Genomic DNA, 19932 nt, shown 5'->3' with positions numbered 1-19932 from the left:
GATTCTGTAACATATATTATTATTATAAATATTTAATTAGCAAATAAACGTCTTAAATAGCAGATTTCTGTCAAAAAATATTAATTTGTTAGTTAAATTTTGAAATAATAATATATTAAAAATATTAAGATAGTAATATGTTGTAAAATAATAATATATATTTTTTTTTATTCGATCGCTTTTCCACTTGAAAATTTTGAAAAATTGCGAAATTTAATTACGCTTATATTATTGTTTTTGATACAATCGAATATACTACACTCGTTACATTGTACATTGGGATTAATCGAAGAAAATATACTAGATAGTTTTATAGCTTGATTATATAAATCATTATAATCGATCTTGAAATAGTTTTATCAAGTAAGAGAAAACTCAAAATTTATCGAGATACATGGAGGGGAGAACATCAATTCGATTAGTAGTATTTAAATCATTGTGAAGATTACATGGAACATTGGTCATAGTCGAGAATCGTATGAAAGCCGATCGAGTATAAAAATATCTACAAGAAGAGAAAATTGTTATGTTAAAAACGTTACAAACGTTATGTGTTTTACTAAAACTGTTAATGCTAACGAAAATGACCATAACGTTTTCGTCAGGAAATCTAGGGATTCTGGAAAATCTTTGAAGCTCCGGTCCAAGAAGTTACAAAGAAAAGTATTTTCGTATACTCTAATTTATATACTTTACGCTAATAATAGATTTTTTCATGAAGAAAATTGAATGTTATATATTGCAGACAATACACTATTTGTGTAATTAAAACTGTATAATACGTAAAACTAAAGAGAGTTTTAATTTAAAAAAAATGTATATAAAGTTTATTAATTTTACGTAACACATTCAAAAATCAATGTTATGTAATCAAATTAAAACTTAAAATTAAATTTAATTCAGACGATATATTAAAATTATTAAACAATATGTATTATTATAATATAATTGTTAGATTTAAAAGAAAGAATTTTAAAAATTAATGATTTCGTTCATTTCATTTTTTTTTGTTACTTAATAAGTTTGTGACACATTTACATAAATTGTTTGTAATTTCTAAAACATTTTTATTTCTCTAGATATGTTCAAATTTACTAATTTTTATTTAAAACTTGCAGGGTAATTTATTTTTTATTTAACGAAATTAATATAGAAAATCAGAAAATTTTAGTTAAAATAATTCGCATGCTCAACGGCTACTAAACATCGAAGTGAAAGATTGGTGAAGTTGAACTTCGAATTGGGGACAATTAATCAATCTATGAATAATATGCGCAATAAGCTGTCACTTTTGCTATATGTGAGAATTTATATACACTATTTATCACTTAATGTATATATATATATATATATATATATATATGTTATATATGTATGTACATATTTTTATCAGACATAAATCTAAAGTTTATAGCATTGCGCTCTCGAGAAAATTCGTTTGCATTAAAAAATATTTCATAAGATGTTTTCAAATACAGGAATTTATAAAATTTTTATGATCATGAAGAAAATGATAATAAAAATATATATATCTTATATATATGTTAAAATATAAACATTATTGAAATTTTAATGATAACAAACGCACTCGTGAAAAAGAAAGTCAAGTTAAAATAGAGTTACTTATTAGAAGAAATTAATTAATTATTTTGAAACTAATATAAAAACTGAATTATGAGACAAAATTCCTTCAACAATCGAAGAAAGTCAAGCTCCCATGATTTATTTACTAAGAGAAATAGTTCTTTCTTAGAGAAAAAATAGAGAAAAAAGTTTCTTACTTGTTTAAAGTTTTAAATAAAATGCAATGCCATAATGAGATAAGTTGGAATCTTATTTCAAGAAGTCATTTGATTCTTCTCTGAGATAACATCTATGCAACTAGCGAATTTACGGAGTACGGAATTCTCTACCACTTTCTAATAAAGCATTGACTTGGCCTAATTAAAAAGCGTTTGTCATTTTCGTGCTAAGATACTGAATTAATATGATAATATATAAAATTTTAATCTCTAAAATATACTTTTTATTTATCATTCGGTAAATTCTTTAAAGCTAATTTACGAATCGCAAGTATATCTTTCTCTTACGTATTAAGATTTCTCATTGTGACAGATCACGATGGATCCGCATTCAAGCAGTCATACAACTTCTAGTAAATATATAGTTTATTATGTATCTTTGAAAAATGAATTATGAAATGACAATGATAAGTTCACATACAGATATATATATATATATATATATATATATATATATATAAACATATAATACAGACAGTATAATTTCAAATATCCCATGTAAAACTCATCGTTTCTTCTTAACATACATATATACAAACAATTAATTAATTGCCGGCTATATAATATTCATTGATGCGTCGGATTCAGTATTGCGTCTTCTGTGTCGCTTCTTAGAGCTATAATATTGTTCAGACAAAGTTTAAAGTTTGGTCTATCATTCGCTTCACTCCAGCAACGCTGCATTAGTTCGTATAACGAGGATGGACAGTTGAGAGGCATCTGCAATCTGCCTCCCGTGCGTACATAATCCATCACTTCGAGATAAGTTTTGGTAGAATAAGGTTGCTCATCTAACGATGTAATCTCCCACATTAGTACTCCAAATGACCAAACATCGCTCTGAGAAGTAAATATTCCGTTCATTAGAGATTCCGCTGCCATCAAGCGAAAAGGAAGCAGACCTCCTCCTTCCTAAAATATAATTTTAAAAAAGTTAAATTTTCTATTCTAAATATCCATTTTTGCAATAAGTATTCTTAAGCAAAAAACGTTTACTAATATTTTGCATTATATTATACATTATACATATACAGGGTGTCCCATTTTAATCTCCCCAGGCAAACATCTCGAAAAATATGGAAGATACGAAAAAATGTTTCAGACAAAAGTTGTAGGACTTCAAGGGGGACAGATGATGAAAATATGGATTTGACCTTGAATGACCTATTGAAGGTCAGGTCAAGGTCATCGTTGTTTTCTTAAATAGAACCCCCTATTTTTTATTGCATATTCTTGTAGACCTTGTTGAGACGTTTTCAAAACACTACCTATTGATGTTTCTTACGCAAGCCGTTTCTAAGATACGAAGCTTCAAATTTCACATATCATCGGCATTTGCATTATCCAATGTACACCGTGGGGAGGTTGTTCATTCAAATTGTGTATGTGTGCGTGTGTGTGCTTCTTTAGTAAAACTTTTATCTCTCTTTCTCTACCATTTTCTTATTCTTTCCCTTACATTAAAATAACCAGAAGAAAAATAATTAGAGAAAAGTTTTACTACAGAAGCACACAAACACACACATACACACAAAGTCTCCTTTTTAGGGCCACTTGATGTACAAATTTGACTGAACAACCTCCCCGCAGTGTACATTGGATAATGCGAATGCCGATGATATATCAAATTTGAAGCTTCGTATCTTGGAAACGGCTTGTGTAAGAGACATCAATAGATAGTGTTTTGAAAACGTCTCGGCAAGGGCTACAAGAATATGCAATAAAAATAGGGGGTTACATTTAAGAAAACATCGATGATCTTGACCTGACCTTCAATAGGTCACTCAAGGTCAAATCCACATTTTCATCATCTGTCCCCCTTCAAGTTCTACCACTTTTGTCTGAAACATTTTTCTGTATCTTCGATATTTTTCGAGATGTTTACCTGGGGAGATTAAAACAGGGGACACCCTGTATATTGGAGAAATACATATAAAAATATATGCAGTCTTCATTTTTCTTAAATTCTATTTGACTTACAGATATAATATATAATAATATAAAAAGTCGCTACAATAAAAAAACACTTTGAAAAAGTTTCATCTTTTTTAATTAATTATATCTACCTGGCGATAACAGTCATTTCTGTAAATATCTCTAGCAAGTCCGAAATCACCGATTTTGACGATACGATTCTCACGATCTCTCGCAGACACTAAACAATTTCGGCACGCGAGATCTCTATGCACAAAGCGCAGCTCTTCTAAATAGCAACAGCCTCGCGCAACATCTTCGCACATAGCGAGCAAGTCTTGTAGACGCAGAGCGTGTAAATCAGAAGGTTGTAATATTTGACACTCTCTCAAATATGTTTGCAGATCAGTTTCCATTAATTCCAACACGAGTAATGGAGAATCCCCGTCTAAGCAGATAGCTAGTAATCTTAACATGTTCGTGTCTAAAGTGACTCATAAGCTTAGCCTCTTGCAAGAAATTCTTTTTTTCTTCCACGGAAGCACCCTTTTTTAACATTTTTATGGCAACGAATGTCTCTGATCCCGGTTCTTCTAAATCCTTGACATTCCCTTGATACACCTGCAAAATATTGAAAATTAATGTAACTTTTATTAAACAAGAAAAGATAATTTAATTTTATATAACATTATACATATATATTTTAATTTATTTTAAATAATTCAACGAAAAAATATTAAGTGCACATGTATGTCTCATAAAAATTAATGTATTACTAATTCTTTTAAAAAGTTGATTTATATATCCGAAAAATTGTATTCTCATCTTAAGTATATGCCACTTATCTTTATAATATCTTCCACAAAAAATAGGCTCCAAAAGGATCCTCTTAATTTAGGAGGAAAATTCTCTAAAGAGATATTCTTGACATGCAAGAATATATACTTAATGAGATGTTTTTCTATCCGTGTATTATTAAAATTATTAATCGATATAACAAGAAACAGTCTTACAAATGGACATTTGTTACTTATTACATGTATATTTAAATGTTACACATATAATTAAATATTTTTTATGTATTTGAGATAGTTAAATACACATTTTTGCTTATTATGTTATTATTTTTAATATTAATTGTAAACTTATAAATTTAAATAATATTTTATTAATTTTTATCTTACATTTATTATTAATTTATTATATTTATTTATTGCGGCGCTGAAATTGCAAAAAAAATAAGAATATATTCTCAATTTAATATAAAAGATGGAAATATTCTTATTCATTAAGAATATCTATTAAGAGGACTTATTAACGCATTTCAAGAAAACAATTTTTTTTGGTGTATAATTTACTAAGAAATGTGTATTTTTCATTTCTACATCTAAATATTAACTTAAAATATGACGTTACGAAAATTTTACCATTCCGAATGCGCCCCTTCCAAGATGTTTTGTTAGTGTGATTTGCTCACGTTTGATTTTAGTCAGCATAAATTTATTTGGATTGAATTGCAACGCAGGACTGTATAGCGCATTGAGCTGAACGATTCCGATAGGTACCTCATGTAGAATCCTAGTCAAAGCCTGCTCGTTATCTTCTTTGCGTTGTCGGTATACTATTATAAAGTTATGATATATTTAAATAATATTATGCATTGCAAATTTAAAATTTGCTCTTTTAACAAGTAAGTTAACTTTTTTTTAGAAAATCTCTCTACTTACTACATTAATCATAATTTGTAATTAAAAAAATGTGTATCAAATACTTACAACAATACATAAAGTAGCAGATGCAGATTATAATAACAATAGCAACAATGCTTAACATCAATGTTAGATTATATTGCGTAGCTCGAATTACCAAATCATCATCTTTGTTACATAAAAATATAGTTTCAATTTTCTTGTCTAATTGGAATATTTATACTTATAATTTTATCATTAAAAATATTTAATTCTTAAAATTCTGTAATACATTTATATGCATGTCAAATACACAGATCATATTAAAATATATACATATTATCATATTTGCTTACCAAGTGTTTGAAAAATAAATCTTTCATCAGATGGCCATGTAAAGTTCTTGTACTCAGGATATGTCAGTATCAAACGAAACTTGTATAAGTTGCCGGTAGCAAGTTTTCTATATAATACGTTACTGTCTTATTATTCGTCTCAAAATTATCTGCGATTTGCCACTTTTGCATCACATCATTTTTGTATTCCAGTACGTAATGGATCGTCAAATTAATGCTAGGAATCCACGAAATATTCATATTGTTTATGCTAACTTCGCTCAAAGTTATATTGTTCGGTTCCGAGTACGTGTACACGGTTGTGTTCAAACTGTCATTATAGAGATTGGTGTAGTTGGCTGGATACACACGTACATATACTAAGTATATCTGTTCTGGCAGCAACGATTGGATTATTGTAAAAAATTTGTTGTCTACTTTATTATTAATAAATGACTTTTCTATCGGTTGCGTACTGTTCACCGAGTTAATTGTTTCCCAATATACTCTATAAGTTACTGTCGCACAATTCAGTTTCGTGGGTAGCATCCAATAAACTGCCGCTATAGTCGGCGTCAGAACCTGAACGTTCACATTTTCTGGTGCATTGAGTTTGCTTTCGTTAGTTCTTAGTATGACTTCCGATCGGAATTGCAGGTCCATCGAAAATTGATCAGAGTAAAAATTGCTCACAGCGAGCTTCAGCTTGTATTTTGTAAACGGTGTTAAATTCTGAATTTCATAATGCCGCTCGTATGTCTGCATATAGAATTCATCGAACTTGTTATTAAGGTTATTATTCAAACAACTTACGTAGATGATATATTTAGGAGTTGGTATGTTGTTTTTGCATTTGTGCTTGCGAGTCGATTCTGTTGTATTAAATTTCAAAACAATACTTTTCGCTGTTATTTTTATTGTAATATTATAAATTTTTTCATCAGGTATAAGACATTCCTTCCGAGGATATGGTTGTAAGGAGGATGAATTACCAAACGATATTATGGGAGTAAAGTCATCCGTGAATTTTATTATTTTCACGTGTTTAGATGCGTTTTTTTCACTGTCGACAAGTGCATACTTCTTCTTTAAAATATAAATATGAAAACTGAGTTTATTTTCATTAAGTTTAATTATATAAATGTTTGTTTCATCAATTATAAAATATTGATGAAACTCCGTGCCAATTTCAGCGATTGAAATTGAATTACATTTATTTATTTCAATGTTCGCCACAATTAATTCATGATTTTCTATACAGTATATTAGCGGCTCCTCTGTATTCATGATGTCAAGCTTTACACCAAAATCAAGTATTAAATATGATATTTTGTATGGACAGAAGGTCATATCGGTTTTTAAAAAAGATTGCACATTTTTTCCATCAAGATCCGATTTCATTATTACAAACTGCATATCTGATAACACTTCTATCCAATAGAAAAATCTGGAAAATATATATATTATTCTAAATGTGTATTGTAGAACATAATTTTAAACGTGAAGTTAAAAAAATAATAAACTTAAGTTCTTACAATTTTGTGATCGTTAATGATTTTAGGATTCTTTATATCTTTATTACATAATCATAGTATATTACTGGAAAATTAGAAAATAATATAAATTCTTATTTGAAAGACACAAAAGTGCTTATTTTTTCAAGTGAATAAAAGTTAACGTACCCCACAGACGGCTGTATAGTTAAATAAGGAGTTCTTATGCCCAAGATCTTATCATATTTGACTATGCCATTTTGCCACATTGTTAAGTCCAGCTTTATAATGTTTACCATTAAGATGTCATGTTCCGTCCAATATAGATTTCTTCCTATCCAATCGATGCAGAGAGTGTATGCATTTTCTTTTAAACTAGTTATTTTCGTAATATTATTTTTATTCATATCCCCTATCATTAAATCATTAATATTTTTATCATGCTCATTATTAGTCGCCTGAATCCAATAAATTTTATGTTCTGCTACAGAATAAGCCACTTCTTTAGCATTAACATTGCTATTAAGGATAAAGAGATTGACGTAAGTTCTTGAATCCAGGTCCCATTTTGCAATAGTATTACCCACTATAAACAATAATTGAGGTATCGGATTTTCGTGCGTCGTTGATACGTTCATTAAATCTGTATAAGGACCAGCACCAGCTTTAGTATGCGCTCGTACTCGAAAATAGTACGTTGTATTAGGTTTTAGATAATACTCTGTGCACTCCAATGTAGTTAAAATAGTTTTTTCGTCACAGATTTGAATCTTTTTTAGGTACTCGATGAACCATCATTGTACTGTATATCCTTGTATCGCTTTGTTTGCAAATTCAGGTTGGTTCCATCTGTAAGACAAATTTTAGCCTTTTCATATTTAATAATTTTTTATCAGAATTAATATTTTTATTGTATATGTCTATGTTAAATTTTAGAGTAAAAAAGGATATAGACTGAAAACTTAGACTCTTCACCTGAATGTCACAGTAATGTTGAATTTTTCATTTAGAAATCCATTGAACTCTACGAATGATCTTGGCTCGCTCGGAATTATTCCTACAGATTTTAAGATGGTACATATTAATATGTTTAAGTTGATTATCTCGGTAAATTAAAAACAATAATAATAATTTAACGTGCAATAAAAATAAAGAAAAAGAGAAAAGATAAACATATGTTAAAAAATTAACATAGCAAGTTTTAAAATAATGAAATACCATAAAACTCTTGTGTGTGTGTGTGTGAGCGTGTGTGGGTGTGTGTGTTTGTGTGTGTGTGTGTTTCAAGACTTATGTTAGAAAAGTAATTGCTAAGTTATAATCAAAAAAGCTAACAATAAAGTGCTAAACCCTTTTCTAAAATTTCCTAGTTATTCACAAATCAGAAGTATATTATTTGCGACAGATTTAAAACAAACAAGAAAAATAATGAAATTGATGGTGTTATCTAAATTCTGCTTTATTTTATATACAGTGTATACATTCTTTTCTCTCTTTTCAAAAATAAATTTTATATTATCTTTGTTATTAGAAAATAGTTTGATATTTTTTTAAAGTTAATTTTTACTCTGTCTTAAATTTACATTATATTTACAACTTTTAAATTTTTTGTTAATTTTTTATTAACGTTCTATATATTCATTGCATCTTACCAACATATTCTGGGTTCATGGACATATTTGCAAATGTAACTTCATCGACTTCATCGACATCATTTCTTATAGTCACGCTATCAGAATAATTCTGATCCGGCTGGAGATTTCGTAAAATGAGATGATTGTTGTTTTTGGGCACTGGAATATCCTGAATAAAATATAACATATAAAAAAAATAAGTAATGCAACTAGGCCAGAAATTCCACGGTATCTTTAATGATAAATAAAATAGTCGTATATTGTATAGAAATATATATAAATAAGATTATCATAAAAAATAACATTTATATGTCGAAATAACTAAAATGAGCATAAAATTTTTTGTTTTTATAAATATTAGCTTGATATTTTTATTTATAATACCATTCCTTATTTATAATGTGTTAAATATTATGTAATTTCATTTCTAAAATATTTATTCCTATTATTTTTCAACATATTTTCTTGCGAAATATCAAACGTGATTCTTATATTAATAAAAAAGTCACGCAGATTAGGCAGAATAAGAATTATTTAATAAGAATTCATAATTGGTTCTATTTTAACAATTGATATATGAAAATGTTACTCTCTTCGATTCCTGAAGCAATTTTGCTGATAGTTAGAGCTAATGATTTAGTCTTTTAGCGATTGTTAGTTAACTCTTTAAAATAAGCGAGTTTACTTTGTAATAATCCGTATGTTTTAATTAAAATTTCAATAATAACGTTTGTATTTCAAGAATAAAAATGTTTATAATATTCTCATTTATGTGTATGTGTGTGATTATAGGAACTATATAAATTTTTGGATTTAAGATTTTGTCGAAATTCTTTTTAATCTTATAACGCACAAAAATTCTGGAAAACAGGATACCATAAATTTTCGATTGACATTACCACGATATATAAGAATATGTGCATATTCTACATCTAACTATTTAAATGGATATCTATATTCATATGGATATATAGATAGATATTCTATGAATATTATTTATATACATCTATAAATTTTTACTAGTTAGACTGGAATAGATTGCTGTTACGTATGTAGTTCATTTAACTATTGGCCGTATAAAGTTAATTGATACAATTTAAATTTTATTGTACCAATATAGTCAACATTCCTTTATATGTATATGACACAAATGTAACCATTCTTGACACATCAAAATGACGCGAACTCTTTGAATTAATTTAGTTAAATAAAAATTAATTTACAAAAGTCTTATTATATTATTAAATAATTATAAATATTTAATAAAGTAAATAAGATCTTTTTGCAAATTGATGAAAAATCACATAAAACTCAATTCAAGTGTTATATATATATGTATGTATGTGTGTATGTATCAAAATAGTTTAAAATTAACAGAAAATCTTATTAATATTAATAATTATTAATCTTAAAAATAGCAATAGAAACACAAACATAATACAGTCAAATTTTAATATTTTGTCTTAATTAAGTTTAATTTTGGACTATATTATACATCTATTTATAAACAAAATAAAATTTTCAAGCTTTATACATCCTTTCTCATTGCATCATACTTTTTAGTTTTATGTATAGTTTTATTTTATTATACAGTATGTAATATTATTATACATATTACACGTTTTAGTTACTCAAATAAACTGCACTATTACTTGTAATAACATTTAACTGTTTTTTAATGAAGCGAAAAAAATCTCTTACCTGCGTGAAAAGGTTGTCTGGAACGGTATGATTCTTTGTCAAAATCGCGATAGCTGCTTTCACCAGCATTAAACTTTTCAATAAAACGTATAATCTCAACTTAAACATAATAATTTCGGTGAATGTTGGCGTTCAATTTTTAATCACCAGTATTGTTTTTTTTTATTCTATAAATGATTCAGATTTCATCTAATCGACTCGATACTTTATTATGTGCTCGATGAATTCTTTAGAATCTAGTTTGCGAATCGCGTTATTGTCTTCCAATATTACACTTTAATATATCTTTTATGATTAATCACAATATTCTAGTAAATAGTAATTTTTATAATTTTTCTATGGGAACCAATAACAAAAATGAATACGAAGCAACGCGTATTTACTTGATTGTATCCAAGATAATAATTTATATTTGTTGTAATTTCTTTTAATATTTCGTAAATAGATAATTAATAAAAATATAATCGAAAAATTAATAAGCAATCCGAAAATCATAGAATTATAAATTTTCTGTCACTTTCACCGCTTTCAAGCATTAAATATTATCCACATTGTGATATTTGTCATTTTTTGTTTCACTAAAATATAAAAAATTATTATTACTTCTTTTATGCATATTGTATACTACGCATGTTTTTATGATCCACTATATTTGCATATTGTTGTGTGACGTTTATATAACAGTATTTGAATCAATAAATGATGCGGAACGTTGTCTTTTTTAGTGGCAATCACAATCGTAACTGACATCGCAGATTAGACTGATCGTGCCTTATTTGCTGCATTCTGTATGATTCATTTCGCTCTGCATGATCGATGATACTCACAATCAATGTTATTTCCAACAGTTACTTTTTCTAACACAGAGAGAATTTTCTTTTAGAATTTACCTACTTTAGAATTTACCCCAGAAAAACATTTAGTAATCGTGAGACAATATGGTATAAAAAAATTTTAAAAATATATTTGATTAATTTTACTATACTTTTAGTAAAATTAATCAAACATATTTTATATTTTATTGTAATAAATATTGTTATTTTTTATTGTGATAAATAAACGTCAACTGATTTACGCCGTGCAATTCAGAAAAGTGAACCTTCTATTTATTAGTTTTGCAGGTTCTCACTCTGTCATTTGTCATTGCAAAACTGATCATTTCACGTAATCGGCACTAAAATTTTTTCAAACTACAGACTTCAAGCTTTATTTTCGTATTTTAAACACCTAGATATCATAATTATTAGCTGAGTTATAAATTCTTGAACTTTTACCATTTTTTACTACTTTTTAAGTGTACCGTTTTTTTTTTTGGCCAAGTGTATCTTTTGGCAGACAGCAGCTGATTCAAGCATTAATTTGCTAATTAAATTGAAATTAATAATTAACAGAAATCAGTTGATAACTGTCAAAAAAATATTAATCGTTTAAAGTATTATAACATATTATTAATAACAACATTTTTATTTTAGTTTTTATAACAGGTTATTATTTTAAAGTTAGCAAATTAACGCTTTTAATCAGCTGATTTAAACGCTTTCAACATCTTTGTATATTATAACGTATATCAAAATAATTTGAAATTCATAGAAATTTGAAATCAGACAAGTCGCAAGATAGAATTTATATAACACAGAATAAATAATTAGATGACATAAGACAAGATACAAGCAGAACAAACAAAATAAACAGCGAGTGTTACTTTCATAATTTGATAGCAATCAAGCAATATTGCATGAATGATAATTTCTACAGATTCAACGATTTCTATTTTAAAATTGAAACGTTATATTTTTTAAATATTAATTTAATGTTTGTTTGTATAATTAAGCATTTAGAAAATCGGTTTTTATATATTGACGAGAAAATATCGATGATTACCACCTTGATTTAAAAACTACTTTTTTATGAGATAATTTTTGTCTGAAATTATACATATATTTTGCAATACGAAGTTTTGTATCACAAGGAATTATCTTAGGAGCAGTGGCATATTCAGAATTTTGTTTCGGGAAACTGAAACTGTGTAGACGAGCAATTACATAAAAAAAATTCATATTTAACAATTTAGCAATGGACTATAGTTTTATTTACTTTTATAAACTGCTCAATAAATGCAAAAATGTTGACAACTTAGTTCAGGGACTAAAATAAAATTTTTATTATATATTATTCGTTGACCAACTTTCAAAGGAGGCTCTTGAGGCTGCTTACAATAAAGATATCAGATATTATCGTGAGCATCACACGAAGAAATCCAGTAAACGGGACAGTAATGAAGATCTTTTTAAAAGAGAACTTTTAAGCTCAGATTCATATATTGCGTTATTAGAAAAATGTTAAAAAGCACTGCGTATTTCCAAAGGAAGTCGAACAATTTTTAGAATTCGCAAATAAATATTAACATATATATAAACAAGCATACGTACACTCGCGAATGCATATATTCTCAATTATATTATATTATAGATACATATAATTTTTTATAAACTAGAACAACACAAGCGCGACATTCTTCGATTTTATATTAAAAAGAATAATTATTAAAATAATAATAATTTTTTGACAGAATCAACTGATAACTGTCAAAAAATATTAATCGAGTTCAAAGTACTATAACATTATATTTAAAATATACTATTATTTAAATTTTTACAACATAATATTATTTTAAAATTTAATTAGCAAATTAACTTTAATCAGCTGATTTCTGTCAAAATATATTACTAAAGCGTTAATTAGATAATTAAATTTCAAAGTAATAATGTTATAAAAATTAAAGTAGTAATGTTGATAATACTTTATCCTCGATTAATATTTTTTGACAGAAATCAGCAAATAACTGTCAAAAATAATAACCGAGTTTAAAGTAGCTTATTTCTATCAAAAAATATTAATAAATCTTTTCGTCAATAAAATCGTAATTAGTCTCGATTATCAAATGATTCTTGTAGAAAATTCTATTTCTTTGTTAACACTTTCTGTTCATGATATAAATACTAAATTTTTATTGCACAGCATAATTATTTAATAATTAATTAATATATTTTTTTAAGCATTGATTGCAATACATGTATAAAAATATGTGACTTAATTATGCAATGCATACAAATTTATTATTTAAATCATTAACAGAGAACAAAAAAATAGAATTTTCTACAAGAAACTTTCGATCAAAATATCTGCGCTCCCATTAAATTCGCGCGTCTGTACACATCCATCTCGCTGCATATCTCGCGCAAGACTGACCGCAAGCCGCAAAACTCAGAGCAGCGGTATCGCCAAGCGCAGCTATACGTCCGTCACCCTGCGCGTCTCGCGCGAGACTGATTCTCGATCTCGAGACATTGCGATTGCGAGACTGATCGTCAGCGTCAGTCTCGCGCGAGACGCGCAGCGTGGCGGACGTATGGGTTGCGTTTAACCATACCGCTGCTAAGAGTCTTGCGGTCAGTCTCGCGCGGTACAGACGCGCGAATATAATAGAAGCGCAGATATTTTGATCGAAAAAGTCTTGTAGAAAATTCTATTTATTTTTGTTCTCTGTTAAAGATATTAATAATAAATTGTTATGCATTACATAATTAGTTCACATATTTTCGTACACGTATTGCAATCAACGCATAAAAAAATGCATAAAAATTCATATTTAAATCTGAAACAGAAAGTGCGAACAAAGAAATAGGATTTCTACAAGAATCCATTGATAATCGAGATAATCACAACGTCGAAATTAATTATGATTTTATTGACGAAAGGATTTATTTATATTTTTTGATAGAAATCAGCTACTTTAAACTTTAATATTTTTGACAATTATCAGCTGTTTTCTGTCAAAAAATATTAATCGAAGATAAAGTATTATAACGTATTATTTACAATATATTATTATTTTAATCTTTTTAACATATTATTATTTTAAAATTTAATTAGCAAATTAACGCTTTATTAATATTTTTGACATACATCACCTGATGAAACTTAATTTGCTAATTAAATTTTTAAATAATATTATGTTGTAAAAATTTAAATAATAGTATGTTTTAAATATAATGTTATAGTACTTTAAACTCGATTAATATTTTTTGACAGTGATCAGCTGATTTCTGTATCATTCTCTTTAACATAAAATTGAGGAATCGCGCTTGTGTCGTTCTAGTCCCGTTCTAAAAATGGCATGTTAAGTCGATTCTCGCAAGTATTGTTGCCTCTTTTTTGCGATGTTGATTAACTGCTTCGATTTGCGTTGTACGTTATATCCATAGCATCGAAAGGTTGTCATCGCGAGGATTAATAGTTTAACAGTTTGTTCAAAATAAAATTAAATAAAATAATAATAAAATATGTTTTAAATAATGTTACAGTATTTAAAACTCTGTTAATATATTTGACAGTTATCAGCTGATAATCTCGATGCTACGAATATAACGCACAACGCGAATTGAGACAGCCAGCATTGCGGAAAAGAAGCAACAATACTTCGAGACTTTCGAGAATCGACTTAACATGTCTTTTTTTATAAAGGGACTAGAACAACACAAGCGCGCGCTATTTTTTTTTTCGCAATATAAACGCGAAAAATACGCAATAAGATGTTTTTAAATACAGGAATTTATAAAATTTTTATGATCATGAAGAAAATGATAATAAAAATATATATATCATATATATATGTTAAAATATAAACATTATTGAAATTTTAGTGATAACAAACGCACTCGTGAAAAAGAAAGTCAAGTTAAGATAGAGTTACTTATCAGATGATATTAATTAATTAATTTGAAACTAATATAAAAACTGAATTATGAGACAAAATTCCTTCAACAATCGAAGAAAGTCAAGCTCCCATGATTTATTTACTAAGAGAAATAGTTCTTACTTAGAGAAAAAATAGAGAAAAAAATGTCTTACTTGTTTAAAGTTTGAAATAAACATGCAATGCCATAATGAGATAAGTTGGAATCGTTTTTCAAGATGTCATTTGATTCTTCTCTGAGATAACATCTATGCAACTAGCGAATTTACAGAGTACGGAATTCTCTACCACTTTCTAATAAAGCATATACTTGACCTAATTAAAAAGCTTTGTTATTTTCGTGCTATGATACTGAATTAATATGATAATAAATAAAACTTTAATCTCTAAAATAATATACATTTTATTTATCTTTCGGTAAATTCTTTAAAGCTAATTTACGAATCGCAAGTTATATCTTTCTCTTACGTATTAAGATTTCCCTTTGTGACAGATCAGGCATCTGCATTCGAGCAGTTATAGAACTTCTAGTAAATATATAGTCTATTACGTATCATTGAAAAATAAATTATGAAATGACAATGACCAGTTCACATACAGATATATATATATATATATATATATATATATATGTATATAAATAAACGTATAATACAGACAGTATAATTTCAAATATCTCATAGATGTAATACTCATCGTTTCTTCTTAAAATACACATATACAAACAATTAATTAATTGCCGGCTATATAATATTCATTGATGCGTCGGATTCAATATTGCGTCTTCTGTGTGGCTTCTTAAAGCTATAATATTGTTCAGACAAAATTTAAAGTTTGGTCTGTCATTTGCTGCACTCCAGCAACGCTGCATTAGTTGGTATAACAAGGATGGACAGTTGAGAAGCATCTGCAATCTGCCTCCCGTGCGTACATAATCCATCACTTGAAGATTAGTTCTGGTAGAGTAAGGTTGCTCACCTAACGATGTAATCTCCCACATTAGTACTCCGAATGACCAAACATCGCTATAAGAAGTAAATATTCCGTCCACTAAGGATTCCTGTGCCATCCAACGAACAGGAAGCAGATCTTCTCCTTTCTAAAATATAATTTCAATAAAGTTAAATCTTCTATTCTAATTATCAATTTTTTAAATAAGTATTCTTAAGCAAAAAATGTTTACTAATATTTTGCGTTATACATTATATACATAAATGAATATTGGAGAAATATATATGAAAATATATAAATAGTTTTAATTTTTGTTAAATTCAATTTGACTTAAAGATATACAATAATATTATAAAGACGCAACAATAGAAAAATACTTCCAAATAGTTTTATCTTTTTTAATTAATTATGTCTACCTTGCGGTAATAGTCATCCCTGTAAATATCTCTGGCAAGTCCGAAATCACCGATTTTGACGATACGATTCTCACGATCTCTCGCAGACACTAAGCAATTTCGGCACGCGAGATCTCTATGCACAAAACGCAGCTCTTCCAAATAACAACAGCCTCGCGCAACATCTTCGCAAATGGCGAGCAAGTCGCGTAGACGCAAAGCGTGTAAATCAGAAGGTTGGAATATTCGACACTTTCTCAAATATTGTTGCAGATCATTTTCCATTAATTCCAACACGAGTAATGGAAAATCCTCGTCTAAGCAGACAGCTAACAGTCTTAACACATTTTCATGTCTAAAGTGATTCATAAGCCTAGCCTCTTGCAAGAATTTCTTTCTTTCTTCCATGGAAGCACACTTTCCCAACATTTTTATGGCAACGGATGTCTCTGATTTCGGTTTTTCTAAATCCTTGACGTTCCCTTTAAACACCTGCGAAATGTTGAAAATTAATGTAACTTATATTAAAAAAAAAAAGATAATTTAAATTCATATAACATTAAACATATATATTTCGTTTCATTTCAAGTAATTCAACGAAATAGAATAAAAAACATATGTATGTCTAATAAAAATTATTGTATTACTATCTCTTTGAAAAAGTTGATTTATATAACTTTTACAAAGAAATGTGTATTTCTCATTTCTATATCTAAACATTAATGGCTTAAAATATGACGTTACAAAAATTTTACCATTCCGAATGCGCCGCTGCCAATGATTTTCGTTAGTGTGATTTGCTCACGTTTGATTTTAGTCAGCATACATTTATTTGGATTAAATTACAACGCAGGACTGTATAGCGCATTGAGCTGAACGTTTCCGATAGGCACCTCATGTTGAATCCTAGTCAAAACCTGCTCGTTACCTTCTTTGCGTTGTCGGTATACTATTATAAAGTTATAATATATTTAAATAATATTATGCATTGCAAATTTTAAATATTGCTCTTATAACAAGTTAACTTTTTTTTAGAAAATCTCTCTACTTACTACATTAATCATAATTTGTAATTAAAAAAATGTGTATCAAATACTTACAACAATAAATAAGATAGCAGATGCAGGTTACAATAACGAGAGCAGCAAGGCTTAACATCAATGTTAGATTATATTGCATAGCTCGAATTATCAAATCATCACCTTTGTTACATAAAAATATAGTTTTAATTTTCTTGTCTTATTTGAATATTTCTACTTATAATTTTATATTTAAAAATATTTAATTCTTAAAATTCTGTAATACATTTATATGCATGTCAAATAAACAGATCATATTAAAATATCTACATATTATCATATTTGCTTACCAAGTGTTTGAAAAATAAATCTTTCATCAGATGGCCATGTAAAGTTCTCATACTCAGGATATGTCAGTATCAAACGAAACTTGTATAAAGTTGCCGGTAGCAAGTTTTCTATATAATACGTTACTGTCTTATTATTCGTCTCAAAATTATCTGCGATTTGCCACTTTTGAATCGCATCATTTTTGTATTCCAGTATGTAATGTATCGTCAGATTAACGCTAGGAATCCACGAAATATTCATATTGTTTATGCTAACTTCGCTCAAAGTTATATTGTTCGGTTTCGAGTACGTGTATACGGTTGTGCTCAAACTGTCATTATAGAGATTGGTGTAGTTGGCTGGATACACACGTACATATACTAAGTATTTCTGTTCTGGCAGCAACGATTGGATTATTGTAAAAAATTTGTTGTCTACTTTATTATTAATAAATGGCTTTTCTATCGGTTGCATACTGTTCACCGAGTTAATTGTTTCCCAATATACTCTATAAGTTACTGTCGCACAATTCAGTTTCGCGGGTAGCATCCAATAAACTGCCGCTATAGTCGACGTCAGAACCTGAACGTTCACATTTTCTGGTGCATTGAGTTTGCTTTCGTTAGTTCTTAGTATGACTTCCGATCGGAATTGCAGGTCCATCGATAATTGATCAGAGTAAAAATTGCTCACAGCTAGCTTCAGCTTGTATTTTGTAAACGGTATTAAATTCTGAATATCATAATATTGCTCGTATGTCTGTATATAGAATTCATCGAACTTGTTATGAAGATTATTATTCAAACAGCTTACGTAGATGATATATTTAATAGTAGGTATGTTGTTTTTGCATTTGTGCTTGCGATTTGGTTTTGTAAAGTTCAAAACAATACTATGCGCTGTTATTTTTACTATTGTAATATTATAATTCTTTTCATCAGGCGTAAGGCATTCCGTCCGAGGATATGGTTGTAAGGAGGATGATTTACCAAACGATATTAGGGGATTAAAGTAATCCGTGCTGTTTATTATTTGCACGTGTTTAGATGCGTTTTTTTCACTGTCGACAAGTGCATACTTCTTTTTTAAAATATAAAGATAAAAATCTGATGTATTTACATAAAGTCCACTTAAATAAATGTTTGTTTTATCATTAATAAAATGTGACACAATCTTTGCGCCCATTTCAGCAGTTGAAATCGAATTGCATTTATTTATTTTAATGTTCTCCATAATTAATTCAAGGTTTTTTCTCCAGAATATTAGCGGCTCCTCTGTATTTGTGATGTCAAGCTTTATTTGATAAAAAATTTTAAAAAATGATGTTTTGTATGGACTACAGGTCATATGGGTTCTTAAAAAAGATTGCACATTTCTTCCGTCAAGATCCGATTTCATTATTACATACTGTATATATGACTCTGCATCTAACTTTTCTATCCAATATAAAAATCTGGAAAATATATATATTATTATATATGTGTATTATAAAACATAATTTTAAACGTGAAGTTAAAAAAATAATAAGCTTAAGTTGTTACAATTTTATGATAATTAATGATTTTATGATTCTTTATATCTTTATTACAAAATCATATTATATTATTGCAAAATTAGAAAATAATATAAATTCTTAAGTGAAAGACACAAAAGTGTTTATCTTTTCAAGCGAATAAAAGTTAACGTACCCCACAGACAGTTGTACAGTAAAATAAAAATAATTTTCTCTGCTCAAAATTTTATCATATTTGATTATGCCATTTTGCCACATTGTTAAGTCCAGCTTTATAATGGATTTCGCTGAGACGTCATATTCCATCCAATATAGATTTCTTCCTATCCAATCGATGCAGAGAGTGTGTATATTTTTTTTTAAACTAGTTATATTAGTACTCTGCGTTGATACCACTGCTT

General features: G+C 28.0%; 2 protein-coding genes and 2 pseudogenes across 4 annotated transcripts; all 4 read right to left on the bottom strand.

Moving 5' to 3' along the window:
• Positions 1-2306: 2306 nt before the first annotated feature.
• Positions 2307-5282, bottom strand: LOC145948362 (leukocyte tyrosine kinase receptor-like). Its single transcript, XM_083058061.1, has 3 exons — positions 5144-5282; positions 3869-4337; positions 2307-2714 (listed from the first exon to the last, which is right to left on the bottom strand). The coding sequence occupies exons 2-3, from the start codon at positions 4190-4192 to the stop codon at positions 2370-2372; spliced, it is 669 nt and encodes a 222-aa protein (XP_082914187.1). The 5' UTR covers positions 4193-4337; positions 5144-5282; the 3' UTR covers positions 2307-2369.
• LOC145948360 (proto-oncogene tyrosine-protein kinase ROS-like) lies at positions 4219-8012 on the bottom strand (annotated as a pseudogene). Its single transcript, XR_014427342.1, has 4 exons — positions 7422-8012; positions 5761-7186; positions 5194-5337; positions 4219-4337 (listed from the first exon to the last, which is right to left on the bottom strand). The product of XR_014427342.1 is annotated as a proto-oncogene tyrosine-protein kinase ROS-like (transcript).
• On the bottom strand, positions 7927-11282 carry LOC145948363 (uncharacterized). Its single transcript, XM_083058063.1, has 4 exons — positions 10568-11282; positions 8885-9035; positions 8208-8289; positions 7927-8081 (listed from the first exon to the last, which is right to left on the bottom strand). The coding sequence occupies exons 1-4, from the start codon at positions 10673-10675 to the stop codon at positions 8027-8029; spliced, it is 396 nt and encodes a 131-aa protein (XP_082914189.1). The 5' UTR covers positions 10676-11282; the 3' UTR covers positions 7927-8026.
• Positions 11283-15807: 4525 nt separating this feature from the next.
• LOC145948358 (insulin-like growth factor 1 receptor) lies at positions 15808-19866 on the bottom strand (annotated as a pseudogene). Its single transcript, XR_014427341.1, has 6 exons — positions 19707-19866; positions 18039-19471; positions 17773-17871; positions 17425-17618; positions 16691-17161; positions 15808-16422 (listed from the first exon to the last, which is right to left on the bottom strand). The product of XR_014427341.1 is annotated as an insulin-like growth factor 1 receptor (transcript).
• Between the last annotated feature and the right edge of the window lie 66 nt (positions 19867-19932).

The sequence above is a fragment of the Prenolepis imparis genome, unplaced genomic scaffold (genome assembly GCF_030444845.1).
Source record: "Prenolepis imparis isolate NDT839.2.m4 unplaced genomic scaffold, iyPreImpa1.0 SCAF_347, whole genome shotgun sequence".
NCBI lineage: Eukaryota > Metazoa > Arthropoda > Insecta > Hymenoptera > Formicidae > Prenolepis > Prenolepis imparis.
The sequence above is the reverse complement of the archived record's forward strand: the minus strand, read 5'-3'. Positions and strand labels throughout refer to the sequence as shown.

Excerpts from the sequence above, each read along its gene's own strand:
- LOC145948363 (XM_083058063.1), bottom strand. The coding sequence starts at position 10,675 with ATGTTTAAGTTGAGATTATACGTTTTATTGAAAAGTTTAATGCTGGTG. Across the intron at positions 8,290-8,884 it reads CATGAACCCAGAATATGTTG|GAATAATTCCGAGCGAGCCA; the intron begins GTAAGATGCAAT and ends TAAAATCTGTAG. Across the intron at positions 8,082-8,207 it reads AACATTACTGTGACATTCAG|ATGGAACCAACCTGAATTTG; the intron begins GTGAAGAGTCTA and ends TTTGTCTTACAG.
- LOC145948362 (XM_083058061.1), bottom strand. The coding sequence starts at position 4,192 with ATGTTAAGATTACTAGCTATCTGCTTAGACGGGGATTCTCCATTACTC. Across the intron at positions 2,715-3,868 it reads GAAATGACTGTTATCGCCAG|GAAGGAGGAGGTCTGCTTCC; the intron begins GTAGATATAATT and ends ATTATATTTTAG.